Consider the following 22,100-nt stretch of genomic DNA (forward strand, 5'->3'; position numbering starts at 1 on the left):
AGCTGCTTTGTCAACACAGAAATGTTTTCTGAAAACAAATCAAAATAATAAATCAAACTCTGATCTCCATTATGGTGACATCAAATGAAACATTTTCAATAAGACCTCAACATCTAAACCTCTATTAATTTTCAATAAGAACTTTTCTAGACATGTGACAAAAATAAATTAAATCTGTGGAGTTGTTAAATCAGATATTGAGAGATTTAAAGTCTTCTATCTTCAGTTCATCTAAGGCTGTGGCTGAAGAAAGTAGTTTTTGTTCTCATTTCTTTTTCTTTCCGTGCTTGTTCATAGCAGGTGTTTGAATGATTGAATGTTTCAGGAACATCATACCAACTTTAATAACATTCTCCTAACATTAAGGAAATTGGACATATTTATGTTTTTGAAATGTTACAAATAAATGTTCCTAGAATGTTGAATTTTAAATCAAAGGAGGAACATCATACCTTTTAAAAATGTTCAAGAAAACTGGACATTTTTTAACACTGGATATTTTGAAAATTTCTTGTAACAAAATTCTGTTAGCTGGGATAATTTAGTGATTTTTATTAGCATTAGCTTTTTCCAAAGTACAAATCAATTCTGACTTGACTCTTTTGTATTGTACTTAGAACTTTGATTCACCTTCTCTGTGACTGAATAAAGGTTTATTGTTTGAATATTCACTATGATTTCAGGAGCTTGAGCACAAAATAATTTCTGAGTTAAAAAGCTTTAAGAGACTACTGAGTCCAGATGACCCAGAATGCTCTGAAAGAGACTGTTGTGATGATGAGGGTCATAACAGAGTCAGAGAGGGGCTTCTGAAGATCACCCTGCTCATCCTGAGGAAGATGAACCAGACAGACCTCGCTAACACATTAGAGACCAGTAAGAGCTCTGGATCAGCAGATTATAGTCTGTATTTTTATTATGAACCTTCTGACTTCAGTCACTAATGTTCCTGAATGTCACAATCTAATATCTAACAATTCAAACCTTAAAAAAAATTTCTAACATATTGCTCTGCCAATAACAACATCTATTTCCTTTGCTCAGAACTGATGCCTGTGTATCAACAAAAACTTAGATCCAGACTACAGGATAAATATCAGAGAATCAGTGAAGGACTGTCCAATCATGGAGGCTCAACACATCTGAATGAGATCTACACAGAGCTCTACATCACAGAGGGAGGCAGTGGAGGGGTCAATAATGAACATGAGGTGAGACAGATTGAGACAGTGTCCAGGAGACCAGAGACACAGGAGACACCAATCAACTACAATGACATATTTAAACCCTCACCTGGACAAGACAAGCCCATCAGAACTGTGCTGACTAAAGGAGTTGCTGGAATTGGAAAAACAGTCTCTGTGCAGAAGTTTATTCTGGACTGGACTGAAGGAAAAGCAAATCAGAATGTTCATTTCATATTTCCACTTCCATTCAGGGAACTGAATCTGATACAGAATAATCTAAGCCTTAAGCAACTTCTAAACCACCTTCACACAGAAACCAAAGAATTAAAGTCAGCAGATTATGATGACTACAAAGTAATGTTCATATTTGATGGTCTGGATGAGTGTCGACTACATCTAGATTTCCAAAACAGTCCGAGCTTGTCTGATGTGACAGAATCAGCTTCAGTGGATGTGCTGCTGACCAACCTCATCAAGGGGAATCTACTTCCTTCTGCTCTCCTCTGGATCACCTCTCGCCCAGCAGCAGCCAATCAGATCCCTCCTGAGTGTGTCCACCAGGTCACAGAGGTACGAGGATTCAACAACCCTCAGAAGGAGGAATATTTCAGGAAGAGAATAAATGATCAAATTTTGGCTGATAGAATTGTCACACACATCCGATCATCAAGAAGCCTGTTCATAATGTGTCACATCCCAGTCTTTTGCTGGATTTCAGCCACTGTTCTGGAGAGGATGATGGTCAAAGCAGAGAGTGCAACGATTCCCAAGACTCTCACACAGATGTTCACATACTTTCTGATCTTTCAGACCAAACTGAAGACACAAATGTATAATGAGAAATATGAAATCAATCCTGATCAGGCTAGAAAGACTATTATGTCTCTAGGAAAACTGGCTTTTGTACAGCTGGAAAAGGGGAACCCGATCTTCTATGCGGAGGACCTGAAAGAGAGTGGTATTGATGTCACAGAAGTGTCAGTGTACTCAGGAGTTTGTACCCTTATCTTTAGAGAGGAGTTTGGACTGCAGCTGGGAAAGGTGTACAGTTTTGTTCATCTGAGTATTCAGGAGTTTATTGCTGCTTTATTCAAGCTGCTTTGCTTTTCTGAACAAAACAAAGGACTGAGGAGTGTGTTCAGGTCACCACTGACCAGTTTACTGAAGAGGGAAGTGGACAAGGCCTTACAGAGTGAGAACGGACACTGGGATCTTTACCTCCGGTTCCTTCTAGGTCTCTCACTAGTGTCTAATCAGACTCTCTTACAAGGTCTCCTGAGAAAGACAGTAAGCAGCACTGATATCAATCAGGAAACAGCTGCATACATCAAACAGAAGATCAGGGAGAATCCCTCTCCAGAGAAATCCATCAACCTGTTCCACTGTCTGAATGAACTAAATGATCGTTCACTAGAGCAGGAAGTCCAAACATACCTGAGCAGAACAGATTACAGTCGACTTTTTAGAGTCAAACTATCTCCTGCTCAGTGGTCGGCTCTGGTGTTTGTGCTGTTGAACTCAGAAGAAGATTTGGAAGAGTTTAAACTGAGTAAATATGATCGTTCAGAGGAATGTCTTCTGAGGCTGCTGCCAGTGATCAAAGCAGCTAGAAAGATTGAGTGAGTATTTTATGGTGTCTTTGTTTTACCTTCTAAGGGTATTTTTGGGACCTGGAGAAGTTTTGTCATGCGCTGACATTTGTGCTTTTTTCAGTTGCTTATAAACATCTAAATGACTAAAGTCTAATATCACTGTAATCAGCAGAAATGATAATATGCTATGATATTATGTGAGCAGCATGTATGCACATGATTGTGTTTTTAGGAAAACAATGTTTATGTGTGGTTAAAGAAAAACTGAAAATGCTAAATCACTTTCTAAGACACTTTTTTGTGTAGAAAGGGTCTATGCGAGAGGGCGTGAACTATCGTGCATTGTGTTGTGATTTACACCTGAGAAGACAAAAGGCCTTCATAATGAGTTGCTTAAAGAGGGGGTGAAATGCTCGTTTTCACTCAATAATCCTGTTAATCTTGAGTACCTATAGAGTAGTACTGCATCCTTCATATCTCCAAAAAGTCTTTAGTTTTATTATATTCATATTTTCTTATTGGGCGTTTACAAACCACAAGCTTCAAGTCAATCATTATAATCTCAATAGCTTGTTCAGTGCATGGGTGTGGTCGCATTAGATATAATGAAGGGAGACGTGAAAGATGGACATTGCATGGTTTCCATATGGATTTCTTTATCACAGAATATTTGTCTTCAGTAGATCTTGTTTAGTTTAAAATTAGACATATCAAGCTTTCTATAGATATATCCCTCATGTCTCTTTGTTGAGTATTCACTGAGTTACAGTTCCTTTTAATGACACGTTACTAAATTAAGATTACCACAGACCCAGGCTGCACACAGCACACCTTGTTTGTTATCTTTATTTTATAAATGCACAAAGTTTTGTTGTTATTATGTCTGTATCCAAAAAAAGTAGACCCTTTACAGATTCGATTGATGTATTGCTCTTATCTGTACGATTAAAACTGAAAGTGTAATTTAAGTTATTTTCGGGGTTATCAGGAGAAAATGACTCATAACGCGTATCCGCGTTAATCGACTCCAGAGGGTTAAACACTGAGGCAGATAAGCCCTAACAACTTAAAATACTTAATTTAACCCCACCCAAGAGGACATCTCCAACAAAAGCGCTTGCTGATTATCAAGGGATTTTAACATCTAGTCGTAGGAAGCATACTTTGTGATTGTTCCATGAGTTTGCAGAGGGTTGTAAATAGTATTTATGCTGTGTGTCTCTTTAGACTGTCATTATGGGATTAATCATATTGTCCTGTGTGGGTGAGGCTATGTTTTTCTGTCAGTGTGAAGATGGACAATAGATCTGTACCACTTTTGTAATCTAAGCCATCATCGTTTTCTGTGATGTGTAGTGTACAGTGTACAGTGATGATGCAATGGTGGAGGTGTGTGTTCTGTGTTCATGTCTGGGAGATAAATGGAGTCTAATTTATAGCAATCTGTTTTGCAAAAAATTAGATCCGGTTCTAATCCGGGAGGCCATGAAGATATTTGTGTAATAATGTTCTACTGTGAGGTGTGAATGGCCCCTTCAAGTTTCTTCGCATCCATCTCCCGCATTTCAGATTATGTTCTAACATTTCTTCTGTCTTGGTTTGATACAGATGGGACCACGCACATTCCTGGTATCTGTCATCCAATGAATTGCAGTTGTCAACCTGTGACAGAAACAAATACAAAGAGGACCACAGTTAATTTTGGTCTGATCAGTTTCATGCTCATGCATGTGGAATTATTTTAACTACATACATCATCATGTGTTGTCATTTTAATTCCAAATATCACATGAAACTGATTTCCGACGGTCAGATCTGAATCAGTGCTACTGTTCAGTGCAGTCTGAGTGTGTAACACCTGATGCTGCTCTTGCAGTTGAGCCCTCACAGTCTGTTTTGAGGTTTGGGTGCCTTATGATGGCCATCTACATGGGCCCCATGATCACAAACTTGCCAGTCTCATCATTAGCCAGATATTTATGACTAATACTATTTAGTAGGTTGCCAAAGCTTACCATTCTTTAAATAGTATTTCTGTTTAGTCACCTACAGTTACCTATCTGCAACTTAATTAAAGCTCAAAACAATAGTCATCGGTTAAGCTAGCAATATCTGTCTAGCCGAGCAGTGAACACTGTGTAGGGATCATGTCAATCAGAACAAAGTTCATTCATGTAGCTCTCTTCTAACGAGCTGGTTATCTCAATCAAATGTGTAAGATAAGAGAAACATGCTAAATATGCAGAGTGGGGTGGGGGGGTGTTGAAAACCACTGATACAAACAAACTTTAAATGAAATTACTTACCCTAATTGACCATGTAAGAAATCATGGCCTCTATTTTAGAGAAGCTAGGACACAGATCTAAAGGTTTTTTTGATACACTTCTATATTTCTATTTTCTTTATATTGTCTAATCGCTTTGAAAATATACAGCACTCCTCTCCTCTGTGAGCCGCTCGATTTGACATCACATTAATGGGTCTGTAATAAAAGGTGAATGAACTTAACTCAGAAAAAAAATTCTGTATTTTCTCTGCAGTCTTTCCAGTTGCGATATTACACAGAAAGGCTGTGCTGCTCTGAGTTCAGTTCTGAGATCAAGCCCCTCACACCTGACAGAACTAAATCTGAGCTGTAATGAACCAGGAGACTCAGGAGTGAAGCTGCTCTCTGTTATACTTGATGATCCACACTGTAAACTCCAGAAACTACAGTGAGTATCTTCAAATCTCAGTATCTATAAGGTATAGATTAAAAAGTTAATTTATACAACTTTGTTACAATTGGTTTTGTTTGTTTCCCTCTCACACTCAGTTCAAAACCCTTAAAATAAATAATTATGAAAACATATAATAATTGAATGTGTGTGTGTGTATTTGTGTGTGTGTGTGTGTGAGTGTGTGTGAGCGTGCATGTGTACTTGTCTACCTATCCAACTTGGGACCTTGGTGTCATTAAACACTACCAGTAGGGTACCTTTCCAGGTCCCCTTTTGGTCATACCTTAAATCATGCTAAAAGTTTTGAAAGTTTTTTATTTTTATTTTGACCAAGTTGGGACCTGGGGTCTCATTTATAAAACTCTCCGTAGATTTCATCCTAAAATTTTACGTAGGCATAAAAGCTAGATTTTGCGTATGCCCAAAAGTTTTCAGATTTATAAAACTATGTGCATACCAGAACCTGCACCAAAAATCTCTTTATAAATGCTTCATAACCTCATCTGTATATCATTTACATGCAAATTCCCATGCACGTGACACCATGTTTAACACAGAGATAGTAGGGAAATAGCATCCCTGCTATGTTTTAGAATAAATACAAGAAAATATCCATAAAAACAAAATGGTTTCAAATAGTTCTCAGATATTTTAGATGATCTCATTCTTTTACACTGGCCAAATAGAATATAGATTATTTCAAATTAAATGTATGCAGCTGATAAGATAAACATCTTTTAGCTATTTTAGTGGAAACAGATAAATGCATATTTATTGCATTGTATTGTCTGATTCGGCGCATCACTGACAAAGTATTTTAAAAAGGAAACATGCAAATCTTACCGTTTCTCTTAGTTATGTCCTTCAAATATAGTGGAATTTTCATAATGTTGCAGAGAGGACTTTACACAGCATTAACACTTCCGTGCAGCTGTGGTTGTACAGTAATCCATCAGTGTCTGCCATAATATCGCAGTAAGTATGCATCATTGATCATTCTCGCTAAAATATGTCTCATAACATGTGGTCTGCTGTTTCGTTTTAAGATTAATTATTTTGCCACTATAGCACTCCTCGTTTTAATAAAAATAACATGTCACAGGAAAATGGTTAATTGTTAATGAAATTATGCAATTATGTTGTTTGTAAAATTATTTCAGTGTTTAATCTTTTTTAATACGTGTGGAATATTTAATGTAAATGTGTATATAAGTGAAAGTGAAAGTGACTTGACATTCAGCCAAGTATGGTGACCCATACTCAGAATTCGTGCTCTGCATTTAACCCATCCGAAGTGCACACACAGAGAGCAGTGAATACACACACACACTGTGAACACACAACCGGAGCAGTGGGCAGCCATTTTATGCTGGAGTACCCAGGGAACAGTTGGGGGTTCTGAGCCTTGCTCAAGGGCACCTCAGTTGTGGAAATAGAGATGGGTGAGTGCGCTGTACATTCACTCCCCCCACCAACAATCCCTGCCAGAAAGAGATTCGAACCTGTAACATCTTTGGGTTATGAGTCCAACCCTTTAACTATTAAGCCATGACTTCCATGTTTGTGTGTGTGTGTGTGTGTGTGTGTATGAAAGTGACAGTTGAGATTCAAATTCATGAACATTCTTAAATTTTTTTCATGAATAATTTTTCCCCCTGATATTTTATCTGTTGTGCGAACAACGTAGGTGTGATTGCTTAGAAAAGATAGAGTACTGTATTTCTCAGTGAGCTAGTTGATTTGACACCTCATTCATGGGTCTGTGATAAAAGTTGAATGAACTTAACTCATCTTTAGTTTTTCTGTACTCTCTCTGCAGTCTTTCTAGGTGCAGTATTACACAAGAAGGCTGTGATGCTCTGATTTCAGCTCTGAGATCAAACCCCTCACATCTGACAGAACTAAATCTGAGCCGTAATGAACCAGGAGACTCAGGAGTGAAGCTGCTCTCTGATCTACTGGAGGATCCAAACTGTAAACTGCAGAAACTACAGTGAGTATCTTCAAATCTCAACTATGAGGTTTTGAGTAAAAAGTTAAATTACTTAGTTAACACATTATTATCATGTTAACATGTTAATTGATTAAAACTGACAATTATTTTATCGCACATCAAAAAAGTTTTTTTATTAGGCCTATTATGAAAGTTTCACACTGGCTCTGAATACATATACAGACACATCATGGGTAACAGGAGGGGTGTAATATTGATCAGTAATGGCTTGAGATGGGTGTCATCACGCACTTCAACCAATGAGATTATTTTGGGAGGGCCTAAGACTGCAATTTTCAGATAGCATGTGAAGAGATCAGGGAACTCATCATAATTTCCGCACTCCGGTGCCGTAAATGCTCACACTACATCCGTACCACCCCTGACCCCAACTGAACAGCGCTCTAGCACCCCTCTTCCAACTGAGCCAGGGACAGCTAAATGAAACGAGTGTGGCACAGAGAGATCACACTAGTCCAACAAACTTGGCATTGGTGGCAAAATGCACTCAGGCACGGTTAATTTAGCAGTAATCTAATTGAATTATATAAATTAAAGTTTTTAATGGTTTTAGTTTTAGATAACTACAATAACCTTGGTGAAGCTACAACTGTTGACTTGTTTTTTTTACCATATATTTAAAGTTACTGCTAGAATTGGCCATACTTATATTTAGATATCTAACAGTAGTCTCACCCTAAAGCTTAAAGACAATCTTAGAGATCATTCATGTTCTCTACTCTCATCAGGCTGTGGGGCTGCAGTATTGGAGAGGAAGGCTGTGCAACTCTGTTTTTAGCTCTGAGATCAAACCCCTTACACCTGACAGGACTGGATCTGAGCTTTAATAATCCAGGAGACTCAGGAGTGAAGCTGCTTTCTGGTCTATTGGAGGATCCACACTGTAAACTACAGGAACTACAGTGAGTCTCTTCATGTCTGCAGTAACTATAAAGTTTGGAGTAAAAAGTAAAATTAGACAAATGTGTTTTTCTGTACACAGCTACCCCCCCCCCTTTTGATTTAACAAAAAATATATAATTTATATGAGTGTTGACTCATATAAACACTGAAACAGTGGAAAAGTAAATAAGATAATTAGGGGATTGAGTGATTATTGACCATTGTTACTGACGATACCTGATGTTAAGAAATAGAATCCCTAAAGAAGAAAATCACAATTTGTGTGTCACCATTATAGTAGTCAGTGTTTACTATAATTGAACGCTTGACCCTTGATGTTTTAATTTAAATTTGTGTTTGGCTGCTGAATCTGAGTTATAACTTCCAAACAAACCAATAGAGAAAGTCATCAGGTTATAATGATTACGTTTTAACAAAACCATTATTTGATTTGATTCACTGGTTTCCTTTAGAGTCTCTGTGAATCTCTGATTAACTTTATTTTTATGGATTACAACAGTTCTCAATGTGAATGCATACTCTAAGGGTCAAACAACCAATCAAGTCAGGAATCTGGGTCTTATTCTGGAGACAGACCTTAGTTTGGTAGTCATGTTAAAGATGTAACTAAATCAGCATTGCAAAAATTAGATGTTTAGTTTCCAGTCAAGACTTGGAGAAACTTATTCATGCCTTTATCACAAGCTGGGTGGATTATTGTAATGGTCTCCTCACCGCCCTTACCAAGAAGACCATTAGACAGCTGCTAATCCAGAACGCTGCTGCCAGAATTCTGACTAAAACCAGAAAATCTGAGCTTATCACACCAGTCCTCAGGTCCTTACACTGGCTTCCTGTTACATTTACAATTTATTTTAAAGTACTTTTACTTGTCTAAAAGTCACTCAATGACCTAGGACTGAAATACATTGCAGATATGCTCACTGAATATAAACCTAACAGACCACTCAGATCATTAGGATCAAATCAGTTAGAAATACCAAGGGTACTACTAAACAAGGGGAATATGCTTTTCGTTATTATGCCACCTGCAGTTGGAACCAGTTTCCAGAAGAGCTCACATGTGCTAAAACATTAACCACTTTTAAATCTAGACTCAAAACTAGCTGTGTCCTCTTTTGGCAGGCCAAATAAAGTATTTTCACAACAGAACAGCATCTCCACAACATGGGAATGTTGGAAAACAGTGAGAATCAAAGGTTACACCTTATTTCCCTGCATGAACATTTGGGCAGCGTTATGCAAATCTTCCCACATTGTGACATAGACATGTGGGGGAGTGTTTAAACAAGGCATTTTAGGAGGTTTGTGGATGAGTTCAACTTTTATAAAGAATATCGGTTTGGGTTTGAAACTTTAGTCTTTGCAACTTTATAGATCTTCTTTATGGACCAAGAGGCTGGTAACACTAAAGAGAAAGGAAAATTTTAAATCGCATCATATGACCCCTTTAAATTAACTCTGTGGATGTATAGTGCTATATAATTGCAGAAAGTGACAGTTGAGATTCAAATTAATGAAAATTCTACATTGTAAAGTCTATTTTTCCCTGATTTTTCATCTGCTGGCAAACATTATAGGTCCAATCGCTTACAAATGATACAGCACTCATCTCCTGGTCTATTTGACACCTCATTCATGGGTCTGAAATAAATGGTGAATGAACTTAACTCATCTTTAGTTTTTCTGTTTTTTCTTTACAGTCTTTCCTGCTGTTATATCACACAGAAAGGCTGTGCCACTCTGATTTCAGCTCTTAGATCAAACCCTTCACACCTGACAGAACTGAATCTGAGTCATAATAAGCCAGGAGACTCAGGCGTGAAGCTACTCTCTACTCTACTGGAGGATCCACACTGTAAACTGGAGAATTCATGACATAAACATTTCAAAATGTCATTCAATTATGATATTGCTCATTTAAAATTCATTTTGTAGTTCAATGGCCCAGTGCAAAATGCCATGCTGTTTGCACTTGTTTACACTGATGGCAGCACTTGTTTAGTTTAAAAGTAGTCATGTCAGGCTTTCTATAGATATATCTCTCATGTCTCTTCGTTGAGTATTCACTAAGTTACAGTTCATTTTAATGACGCTTTTGTAAATGAAGATGACCGCAGACAAATGCTGCACACCTTGTTTGTTATCTTTATTTTATAAATAACAAACTTTCCTGAGCTCCCTCTCTAACCAAAAACAGGAGAAAAGGCACCCTATTCCTACATTTCCCAGATATTCCAAAATGAACAGAGCTAATAAGATTACATACAATACCTTTTAATTACCCACAGGTAGAGAAATCAACACTAGAAAGCAAAACCTGATCACTTCTTAGCACCAAACAAATGAGTATAAGTCTTCTCCCAACTCAAGAATAGGCAAATTTCTCACCAAAATACACAAACACACAATTTCAGTCTGAGGCTGGGGGAGCAGCACTCTGAGTGCTGCATTTATACTCCTCGGCTCAGACTCAGGCATGCTCCCAATGAGTTTCGGCTGATGGTTATTAACCTGAGTGAGAGAGAGTGAGAGAAACAGAGCGCAATACAGGGCACACAAGCATTCTCACAACAGATTATATAAAAAGGCCCTGGGATGTAACACCCCCACCACTAAGATTACAGACAAGGGTTTGATAAGGTTTCCGTTTCACCATCCCCAACATACACGTCACCTAAGTGGCCATCCAAACAGATCTGGACAGAGCATCGGCTACAATGTTGTCGGTGCCTTTGATAGGCTGGATCTGGAAATTAAAATGCAGTAAACACTGGTTAGAGGAAGACATGGTGGACAAAAAAAGTCTGTATACTCAATTACAGGTAGAGCACTACTCCCAACATGAATGTCAAAATGTTGTAAGGCCCACAATAAAGCCAAAGCTTCCTTTTCGATTGTGCTGTAGGATAACTGACCCTTCGAGAAATTGCAGGAGAAATAAGACACCGGGATTTCTTCCAGGTGAAGTTAACACAGGTCATTACTCAACATGTCTTTAGCAGCTTCAAATGCTTGATCACAGTCCCTGCTCCACCTAAACATTCTCATTGTGCTCAGGGGGTCTGTGAAAGGATTAACTACAGAGGAAAGTAGTAACCTGACATTCCCAGAAATTGGTGAAGCTTGCGCTTGTTGTTGGGTTTAGGGAACTTAAGTATAGCGTCCACTTTAGCTTCAACAGGTTTCACCCAACCATGTCCTACCTTTTTCCGGGGTAGGTTATTGTAACTTTTCCTATGTCACAAATAGGTTCAAGGTTAGTGAAGCATGTTTAAACATTTCAAAGCCCATTTCCAGGGTTTCAATATGGTCTTCCCATGATTCATTATGGACTACAATGTCATCAAGGTATGCATCATAATTTGGTACGTCACCCAACACAATTTTCATCAACCTTTGAAAGGTGGCTGGAGCATTTGTCATTCTGAATGCAAGGACAGAATATTCCAGGAAGTGATCTGGAGTTACAAATGCAAAGATTTCTGCAGAACGGGTGGTTAGTGGCACTTGCCAATAACCCTTTAGCAAGTCACGCTTTGTTACAAATCTGGTTGATCCCATTGTCTACGCAATTCTACATACGGGGGAGCGGAATGGAGTCAGGTTTCGTCACTGCGTTTACCTTGAGAAAATCAGTAGAAAATCGGTATGCGCTATCTGCCTTTCGGACTAATAGACATGGTGAGCTCCATGGGCCCTGACTACGCTGAGCCATACCATGCTGTAACATGAACTCGACTTTAGTTTTCATTATGTGACATTTAGGTGGGTTAACTCTGTAGGAGTGCTGTTTGATCAGTTTAGCAAAACCTACATTGATGTCATGTTTAAGAACTGTAGTTTTCCCTTGCACATCAGAGAACAGAGCTGAATACCAATGCATTAGTTGCATAGTCTGACTGGCTTCCTCAGGTTCTAGATGAGAAAGAAAGGAAGGTAGATCTTTCAAAACAGCAGAGTTTAGTAGCCCTTTACCATCTTGTTCAACAGGTTCGGCTACAGCTACAGGTAAAGTCGTAGTCACAAGTTTACATGGAGGATCAGGCTTAGAGTCACAAACTAATCTCTTTAACATGTTAACCCCTATGAAGTCGATTAGCGTGTATACGCGTTATGAGGCATTTTCTCCTGATAACCCTGAAAATAACTTAAATTACACTTTCAGTTTTAATCGTACAGATAAGAGCAATACATCAATCGAATCTGTAAATAGAAAGCCTGACATTTCTACTTTTAAACTAAACAAGTTCTGCTGAAAACAAATATTCTGTATGCACACAATATACACAGCGATATGGATTAAAAGAGCATTCACTTATCTTAGATGCGGATTTCAGATGTTCTGAAACACACTTCAACAGTTTGATTTGCAAGCAGCAATGCGATGGAAGAGACGCTGAAGAATGGGAATTTAAATAGCCCGCATGTGATAGGTGTCAACACTGGATTGGTACAAGTCAGGAACAGCTGACTGTCGGCTTATGCAAGCTTGACTAACGTGGCCTGCCTGAACTAACGTGATGCTAAGTGATTATGTTAAACTTTATTCTTGAAAATATGGCACTGTGTTAAGCAGTATATAAAAAGTGTTTCTGTTGCTCATGAAAAAATTTCTGAAATGTCTGTGTATTTGACAAATACTGCATTTTATTTACTTCATCTGTGATAATGTATGCAAACATCGTGGTGTCCAGCTTGACATGTCTTTTTTCAAATCCGCACCCAACTGCAAGTGGCTAGTCTCATTGATCGCCATCTGTAGCCGTTGCTTCAAGTCGAACACACACAATGTAATGATGTAATCACATTCCAAACAGAGCCTATGAATGTCCAACATAAACATAAATATGTTTATATTGAATACTGTATGATGGTGGCATAATTTTAATCTCTGTAACTCGCAATAACAGCAGGTGTTCATCTCTAATGCACAATCATAATTTAATTGATCTTTAACTCTTTGAGGACTTAGGATTTGACTCAAGACTCTTTTGTGACTTTAAAGGAATGACTTGGTTCTTTCTCTGGTGAAATCAGATGCTGAGTTCATGGGTGGAATTAACATATAGCAGGACTTTTACTTTCTGACCCCTGGAATTTACACCTCTGGTTTTAGGTAGGCATGGTTGACTCTTAATTTTTTTTTTTTAAATCTCTTTGGAATTGATACTTTAGTTTTTGCAACTTTACAGACCTTCTTTACGCACCAAGAGCTTGTAATACCCCAAAGAGAAAGGAAATATTTAAATCACATTATATGACCCTTTAACATCAGGTGTCTTCAATAATGGTCAATCATAACTTAATTAATCAGCTAATTATCTCATGAACTTCAACAATGCTTCAGTCCACACTCAGAATGTAATACTGACAGTTGGGAATTTACAGTGGATCTGAAAACACCAATGAATTTTGACAACAACAGTCTCATAAAGTTTGTTTCTTATGTTCAAATACAATTAAAACAGCTTGTTTTTCATGCTAGATCTTCCAATGTGCAAGCACAGTCATGAATGTGAGTGTGAGAATGCTGGCTGTTTCTATAGTAACCGGAGCTTAAAACGTAAGCTGCAGTGAAACGATAACTTTACTAATCCACGATTTTTCTTTTAGAAGGTGGGGCTTATTAGCCATGTTGGGTGTTGCACTTTTTCCCATACATAAGTAATAAGAGTGCACAATCTTCCTATACATAAAGTCTTTGATCATCATCCACACCACTAGATTCCATTATTGGGCCAATGAATGATCCTTACATGACTTATATGTCATAGTTGTACTATTATGATTACTCCTATTTTTACATGATCACCTATATAATACTACAAATGGTTTGAAGAGCTTAAATGATAAATTAGTTCAACATCACAATCATGAGTCGGGTGGGTAGAGTGCATTTAAATTAATGTCTTACCTGCTGCCAAGTTAAAATCTCTAGAGCACCGATCCTGGTGTATAGAAAAAGTTGAGATCATACAAACACAAACACACTCTCTCCCCAAAGTTTAAACACAATCTCAGGGTTCATTTGTGTTTCTCACTCTCTGCAGGCTGAGGGACTGCAGTATTGAAGAGGAAGGCTGTGCTGCCCTGATTTCAGCTCTGAGATCGAACCCCTCACACCTGACAGAACTGGATCTGAGTGATAATAAACCAGGAGACTCAGGAGTGAAGCTACTCTCTGCTCAACTGGAGGATCCACAATGTAAACTGCAGAAACTACAGTGAGTCTCTTCACATCTCAGTAACTATAAGGTTTTAAGTAAAAAGTAAAATTACACAAATGTGTTTTTTGTAGCAGTGGTTTTGTTGTAAAAATCACTGTAATAAAAATGACCAAATTTTGACAATAACATGCTGTTTTTCTTTAAAAAAAAAGTTTATTCCGGGTAATATTCATCATTTTCAAGAAAGTAGTTGGCTGCTATATATCGTAAATTAACAGTGTTCAAAGTCGACACTATGGGGCTGTGTTTCAAATCACACCCTTCAACCTCATTCACTATTCCCTACACAGGTTTACTAATATATTTCACCTGACAGAGCGAATGAACACTAATGAGTGAATTCAGACAGTGATGAACAGCTGCTGTTAGCCAGCAGAATCACTGAAGAAAAGAGAAACAAGGCAAGCACAAGAACTATAACTGACTTCAGCCACAGCTTTAGATGAAATCAACTGAAAATTTTAACAACTCAACAAACAGCTTTACCAGCTTCACTTATTACTAACTAGACTGACTTTATTTCTGTCAGATTAGAGATCAAAATATTTTATTGAGAGTTACAGCAATTTAGATGATTATGTTTTGTTTCGTTTGACATTACCATTGTGGAGATCAGAATTTTCTTTAGTCAGACTCCTGACCCTTGACTTTTGAAAATTAAGTTTTGTTTATCTGTGTCTTTAAGATAAATCTCTTAAATTTTTACTATGTGCTTGTATTCTTGCTTTTGTCTTAAGTTTTAGTAGCATGTTTTGTGATGTTCAGAATTTATCTGTTTATTTATTTTGTTGATTGTCCTTTTTGTGATTCATACGCTGATTCTTGATGTGTCTGTCTAAATTTCCACAAAGGTTTTTTTTTTGTAGGTGTGATATTTCCTTAACAGTCTTTCATGGCTCAGCAGTGCTCCTTCTTTTACTATAGTATCAATATTCAATAAGAGAAGGGACACAGGATTGGATCAGAAATAAGAGAATGTTTGTTCTTATCCATCTATAATAACCAATACCATATTTTTCTTTTATGAGGACTTTTTTGCTATAACAAGTATAAAAAACGCATTACATCAGAAAAAATACAACAAAAACTTAGTGTTGAAAAGTCCCGGTTCCCAGTATGTGGCGCTGTAATTTTGCCACAGAGATACACTAAAAATTAAGAAAAAGACTTGGAGCATACGCATAAACCTAGTGCGCTGTATACAAACTATTGTTGTTGTTGCTCTTACGTGACATAGCAGTGTCTGACTAGGGTCGACATTTGGGGTGATGACATTATCATTTCAGAAAATATACGGATGGCCCCATCCACACGAAAATGCAAAGACTGCATTTTCAGATTTATCCACTCTGTGAAAAACAGCAGTTCCTTCTGAAAATGCCAGATCTGTGTGGACGAAACGCCTATCCAATAAAAAATGTGTGTGTATTCACAGAAACGAGTCTGTGTGTGGACGGGTCCTCAGAGACTGTATTTCAAATGACACCCTACATTCTCATTTGCTATTCCCTACATGAATTTTCTAATATAGTCCACCTGACAGAGAGAATGAAAACTGAGTGAATTCAGACGCTGATGAACAGCTGTGGTTAACCTGTTAACTTGACCCCCCATTATAGGACTCTTATGGGAAATTATGATGCGTACAGATGGTAATCACACAAATGCACAAATAATCCACATTTCTATTCATATAGACGCATTCACTTTGATAGCCGTGATCAAACAGTAATAGCGAGCTGATTTGTGCTGATTTGCACTCAAAAAGATGGTAATCATGCAGATACATTCACAATCAACATAAAACACTCTCACATATATAAAACTGTTGAAAAATGAAACAAAGAAAAAGGCGATTGCTATAAGTTCCGCCTCTATCAGCTGACATGTGCGTCAGAGCGCGTCACGAGCCGTCATGAGAGAGCATCAGAATTCAAATATACTATCTTTTGCCTATATTTCATTCATTCTTTTTTCTGCTGGATTGTCTCATTCTGTTTGTGACACTGTACGCTGCAAAACTATGCCATTTTTTACTACCAAGATGCAGTTTCTGAGCATGAGTTATTCCATAATCAACACGTTCTGTCACTGAAAAACTGAAACATAAACAAAGTAATTATCATCCATATTACAACGTTATTGCTTCGTTGGACTAAACGTGCTCCATGAGATGTCGTTCAGTGGACACTTAACTTTCTAACTAAACCAGGATTTACAGCTGTGGATGTGTTTAGGACTCGTTATTACAACGAATCTGGTATGTACTGCATTTCCATTATTCATGTTTTTATGTGTACTGCTTACACAAATGTAGCAAATACAGTCTATATAAGCCGATGTCAATATCGATGTTTGAGGCTTAGGTCTTTATAATGATATATAGTTTGTCAAGATTAAATTTGTCCCGTTTCAATGAATCACCTTTATTTATATAGCGATTTAAACAAAATACATTGCGTCCAAGCAACTGAATAACATTCATTAGGATAAAAGTGGGTCAATGCAAAATGACAGTTAAAGGCAGTTCATCACTGAATTCAGTGATGTCATCTCTGTTCAGTTTAAAAAGTGTCTGTGCATTTATTTGCAGTAAAGTCAATGATATCGCTGTAGATGAAGTGACCCTAACTAAGCAAGCCAGAGGCGACAGTGACAAGGAACCAAAACTCTTGGGAGAAACCAGGCTCAGTTGGGGGGCCAGTTCACCTCTGACCAGATGAAACCAGCAGTTCAATTCCAGGCTGCAGCAAAGTCAGATTGTGCAGAAGTAGAAGTTTCCTGTGGTCTTGTCCTGGTGGTCATCTGAGACAAGGTCTTTACAGGGGATCTGTATCAGGGGCTCTAGTTGTCCTAGTCTCCGCTGTCTTTCAGGGATGTAGAGTCCTTTCTAGGTGCCGATCCACCATCATGTCTGGATACGTACTGGATCCGGGTGACTGCAGTGACCCTCTGATCTGGATACAGACTGGATCTGGTGGCTACGGTGACCTCTGAATAATAAAGAAACAGACTAATATTAGCATAGATGCCATTCTTCTAATGATGTAGCAAGTACATCGGGTGTTATGGGAAGTGTTCCCGGTTCCGGTATATCTAATTAATGCAGCCTAAAAATCCTTTAATGAATTTGATATTAAAGCATATTTGTATGTTATGTGTAAGCCAGGTTAAAGAGATGGGTCTTTAATCTAGATTTAAACTGAACGATGTTAAATGAACAATGTTAGGTAGGTTATTCCAGAGTTTAGGCGCCAAATAGGAAAAGGATCTGCCGCCCGCAGTTGATTTTGATATTCTAGGTATTATCAAATTGCCTGAGTTTTGAGAACATAGCGGACGTAGAGGATAAGAGCAGGTCATTTGTAACTCTAGGGAGAGCAGTCTCAGTACTATGTGATATGGTCTAAATCCTGACTGGAAATCCTCACATATTCCATTTGTCTCTAAGAAGGAATATAATTCTGAGGATACCACCATTTCTAATATCTTGGACAGAAAAGGGAGATTCGAGGTCTATAATTAACTAGTTCTTTGGGGTCAAGTTGTGTTTTTTTTATGAGAGGCTTAATAACAGCCAGTTTGAAGGTTTTGGGTACATATCCTAATGACAATGAGGAATTAATAAGAGTCAGAAGAAGATCTATGACTTCTGGAAGCACCTCTTTTAGGAGCTTAGATGGTATAGAGTCTAACATGCATGTTGTTGGTTTAGATGATTTAACAAGTTTATACAATTCTTCCTCTCCTATAGAAGAGAATAAGTGGAACTGTTCCTCAAGGGGTCTGTTGTGCACTGTCTGATGCAATACTGTAGCTGACGGCTGAATGGTTACAAATTTATCTCCAATAGTATCGATTTTAGAAGTAAGTTAGTTCATAAAGTCATTACTGCTGTGATGTTGGGAAATGTCAACACTTGTTGAGGCTTTATTTTTCGTTAATTTAGCCACTGTATTGAATAAATACCTGGGGTTATGTTTGTAAAAGATAAAAAAGTAATCGGATCTAACAGTTTTTAATGCTTTTCTGTAGGATGGTTACTTTCCCGCCAAGCAATATGAAATACCTCTAGTTTTGTTTTCCTCCAGCTGTGCTCCATTTTCGGGCTGCTCTCTTCAGGGTGCGATTATCTTCATTATACCATGGTGTCATACTGGTTTCCTTAACCTTCCTTAAGCGTAAAGGAGCAACTGTATTTAAAATGCCAGAAAAGAGGGAGTCCATAGTTTCTGTTACAACATCAAGTTCTTCTGAGGTTTTGGTTATGCTAAGGAATTCAGATACATCAGGAAGATAACTTAAAAAGCAGTCTTTTGTGGTAGAAGTGATGGTTCTACCATACTTGTAACAAGTAGAATTTACAATTTTGGCTATATGAAGTTTGCACAAAACAAAATAATGATCTGAGATATCATCAATTGGCTGCATAATTTCAACACTATCAACATCAATTCCATGTGAAAGTATTAAATCTAGAGAATGATTTCGACAATGAGTTCAGAATGTCTATAAATGCTGATCCCAATCCATCTTTTTCATTATCAATATGGATATTAAAATCACCAACTATTAAATATTTATCTGCAGCCAGAACTAACTCAGATGTAAAATCACCAAACTGGATGCGTGTCTCTAATTCTGAAATCTATTGATAAACACTGATATGTGCGAGGTGAAGGGCGTTGAGGACGCCCGCGTCGGGGTGCAGGCTAACAGGTTTTAACAAGCAGAATCACTGAAAAAAATAGCAATAAATATTCACTTAATAAAGTGAAACTACACCTGACATACAGCCACAGCCTTAACCCTTTAGGCACCAGAGGTTTTTTGAGTGCAATGATTAGACAGAGGTAGTGGGGAATGTGGTACATGAAGTGACAGACACCGTGGGGAAGGAGGAAATCTAGTAGTTACCCATGGACACAAACCAGACACTGTGACAATACCCCCCCCCCCTCTACGGAGCGGCTACCAGACGCTCCAAGACGAGACTGACAAAACCAGAGACCAGGATGGAGGTGGACAGGTGGAGGCTCAGGCGGAGGGATGGAGGGCCAGGAAAAATGGGGAAACCAGATACCAGAAGTGCAAACACAAAACAGGGACGGAGGGCCAGGCTTACAGAGGGGAACAGGTACAGGAAGTGAACACAAAAAAAAACAAAAAAACAACAACAACAACAACAACAACAGCAAAACAGGAGATCAGGTTGGATCAGGTCGTTCATAAACCCAGGATAGCGCAGACCGGGCAGGCCCCCAAGGTGGAGCAGAAGACCACCACATCCGTGTGGTCTAGATGGAAGCCCCCCAGGGCGGAGCAGAAGACCACCACAACCATGTGGTCGGGATGGAAGCCCCCCAGGGCGGAGCAGAAGACCACCACATCCGTGTGGTCGAGATGGAAGCCCCCCCAGGGCAGAGCAGAAGACCACCACAGTGGGATCGGACTGGCAGGAGAGCAAGTCTGGTTGGGCAAGTCTGAAACAAAGAACATGAACAAGTTAAGGGTAGCCTCAGTGGCTACGACAGGATCAGTCGGGTGCTCAGAGAGTTCGACTGAGACGTGACAAGGCTATGGAAGTCCCGCAGAAGCAAGGAAAGACTGGTAGATCAGCCAATGCGTGACGAGGCTTTGGGAGTTCAGCAGAGACATGGAGAGGCTCTGGCAATCCCACGGTGCCCAGACTGGACTCTAGAAGATTAATGCTGACCCGACTCCGCTCCTGAAGATCATTGGTGGTCTGACTCTGCTTAATAAGATCATTGGTGATTTGCATCATTTCATGGAGATCATCGGTGACTTGTATTTGTTCATGAAGATCATTGGTGACTTGCATTTGTTCATGAAGATCATTGGTGACTTGCATTTGTTCATAATAATAATAATAATTCCTTACATTTATATAGTGCTTTTCTAGGCACTCAAAGCGCTTTACATAGACAGGGGGTATCTCCTCATCCACCACCAGTGTGCAGCATCCACCTGGATGATGCGACGGCAGCCATATTGCGCCAGAACGCCCACCACACACCAGCTTACTGGTGGAGAGGAGACAGAGTGATGAAGTCAATCAGCGGATATGGGGATTGTTAGGAGGCCATGATGGTCGGAGGCCAATGGGCGAATTTAGCCAGGATGCCAAGGTCACACCTCTACTCTTTTCGTAAGACATCCTGGGATTTTTAATGACCACAGAGAGTCAGGACCTCGGTTTAACATCTCATCCGAAGGACGGATGAATGATGATCAATGGTGACTTGCATTTGTTCCTGAAGATCAATGGTGACTTGCCTTTGTTCCTGAAGATCACTGGTGACTTGACACTGTCCTTGAAGATCACCGGTGACTTGACTCTGTCCCTGAAGATCACCAGTTACTTGACTCTGTCCCTGAAGATCACCAGTGACTTGACTCTGTTCTTGAAGATCACCAGTGACTTGACTCTGTCCTTGAAGATTACCAGTGACTTGACTCTGGAAGGTCCACGGTGACTAGCCCTGACTCTGGAAGGTCAATGGTGACTAGCCCTGACTCTGGCAGGTCAACGGTGACTAGCCCTGACTCTGGAGGGTCAATGGTGACTAACCCTGACTCTGGAAGGTCGACGGTGACTAACCCTGACTCGGGAAGGTCGACGGTGACTAACCCTGACTCTGGAGGGTCCACGAGCACTTGACTCGACCCTGGAGGGTCCACGAACACCTGACTTGACTCTGGAGGGTCAACCAGAACCTGACTCAACTCTGGAAAGTCAATGGGCACCTGACTTGACTCTGGAAGGTCAACAGGAACCTGACTCGACTCTGGAGGGTCAACTGGAACCTGACGCGACTCTGGAGGGACAACCGGAAACTGACTCAACTCTGGAGGGTCAACGGGAACCTGACTCGACTCTGGAAGGTCAGCTGTGGCTGTCATCCTGTGCAGAGGCACTGCGTAAGTGGCCATCTTGGGCCATGACTCTGGACAGGCGGCCATCTTGGGCCATGGCTCTGGACCGGTGGCCATCTTGGGCATTGGCGCTGGGCTAGCGGCCATCTTGTGCTGTGGTGCTAGGCTGGCGTCCATCTTGCATCGTGACGCTGAGCTGGCGGCCATCTTGTGCTGTGGTGCTGGGCTGGTGACCACCTTGTGCTGTGGCACTGGGATGGTGGCCATCTTGGACTGTGGCGCTGGCTCAGCAGCCATGATCATGATGATTCCTCTCCCCTCTCCGTCTGCCATGGTGATACGGTGGCTCTGATCCGTCCGACACGAGCCCCGGGTCGAAGGGGGGCCATGGTTGAGAGCGATGCTGAGCCTCCTCTCGACCACTTCTTCCTCTGCGACCTCCACAGGTCCCGCGAAACACGACCAGGCGGGTTCCCTCAAAACGATCGCCTCTTTCCCGCTCGGTGGCTGGGGAAGAAGCATTAGAAGACATACCGCTGGATCTCGCACTGACGGA

At 39.6% G+C, this 22,100-nt stretch overlaps 1 protein-coding gene across 1 annotated transcript in view; it reads left to right on the plus strand.

Annotated features, from left to right (window-relative positions):
• LOC127987945 (NACHT, LRR and PYD domains-containing protein 12-like) overlaps positions 1 to 22,100 on the plus strand; it is a 50,489-nt gene that overhangs the window by 12,173 nt on the left and 16,216 nt on the right. Inside the window, 8 exon segments of the mRNA XM_052590403.1 lie at positions 684 to 876; positions 1,045 to 2,806; positions 5,321 to 5,494; positions 7,320 to 7,493; positions 8,243 to 8,416; positions 10,121 to 10,288; positions 11,959 to 11,970; positions 14,477 to 14,644. Coding sequence (XP_052446363.1) covers positions 684 to 876; positions 1,045 to 2,806; positions 5,321 to 5,494; positions 7,320 to 7,493; positions 8,243 to 8,416; positions 10,121 to 10,288; positions 11,959 to 11,970; positions 14,477 to 14,644 — 2,825 coding nt within the window.

This window comes from Carassius gibelio, chromosome B22 (assembly GCF_023724105.1).
Source record: "Carassius gibelio isolate Cgi1373 ecotype wild population from Czech Republic chromosome B22, carGib1.2-hapl.c, whole genome shotgun sequence".
Lineage (NCBI taxonomy): Eukaryota > Metazoa > Chordata > Actinopteri > Cypriniformes > Cyprinidae > Carassius > Carassius gibelio.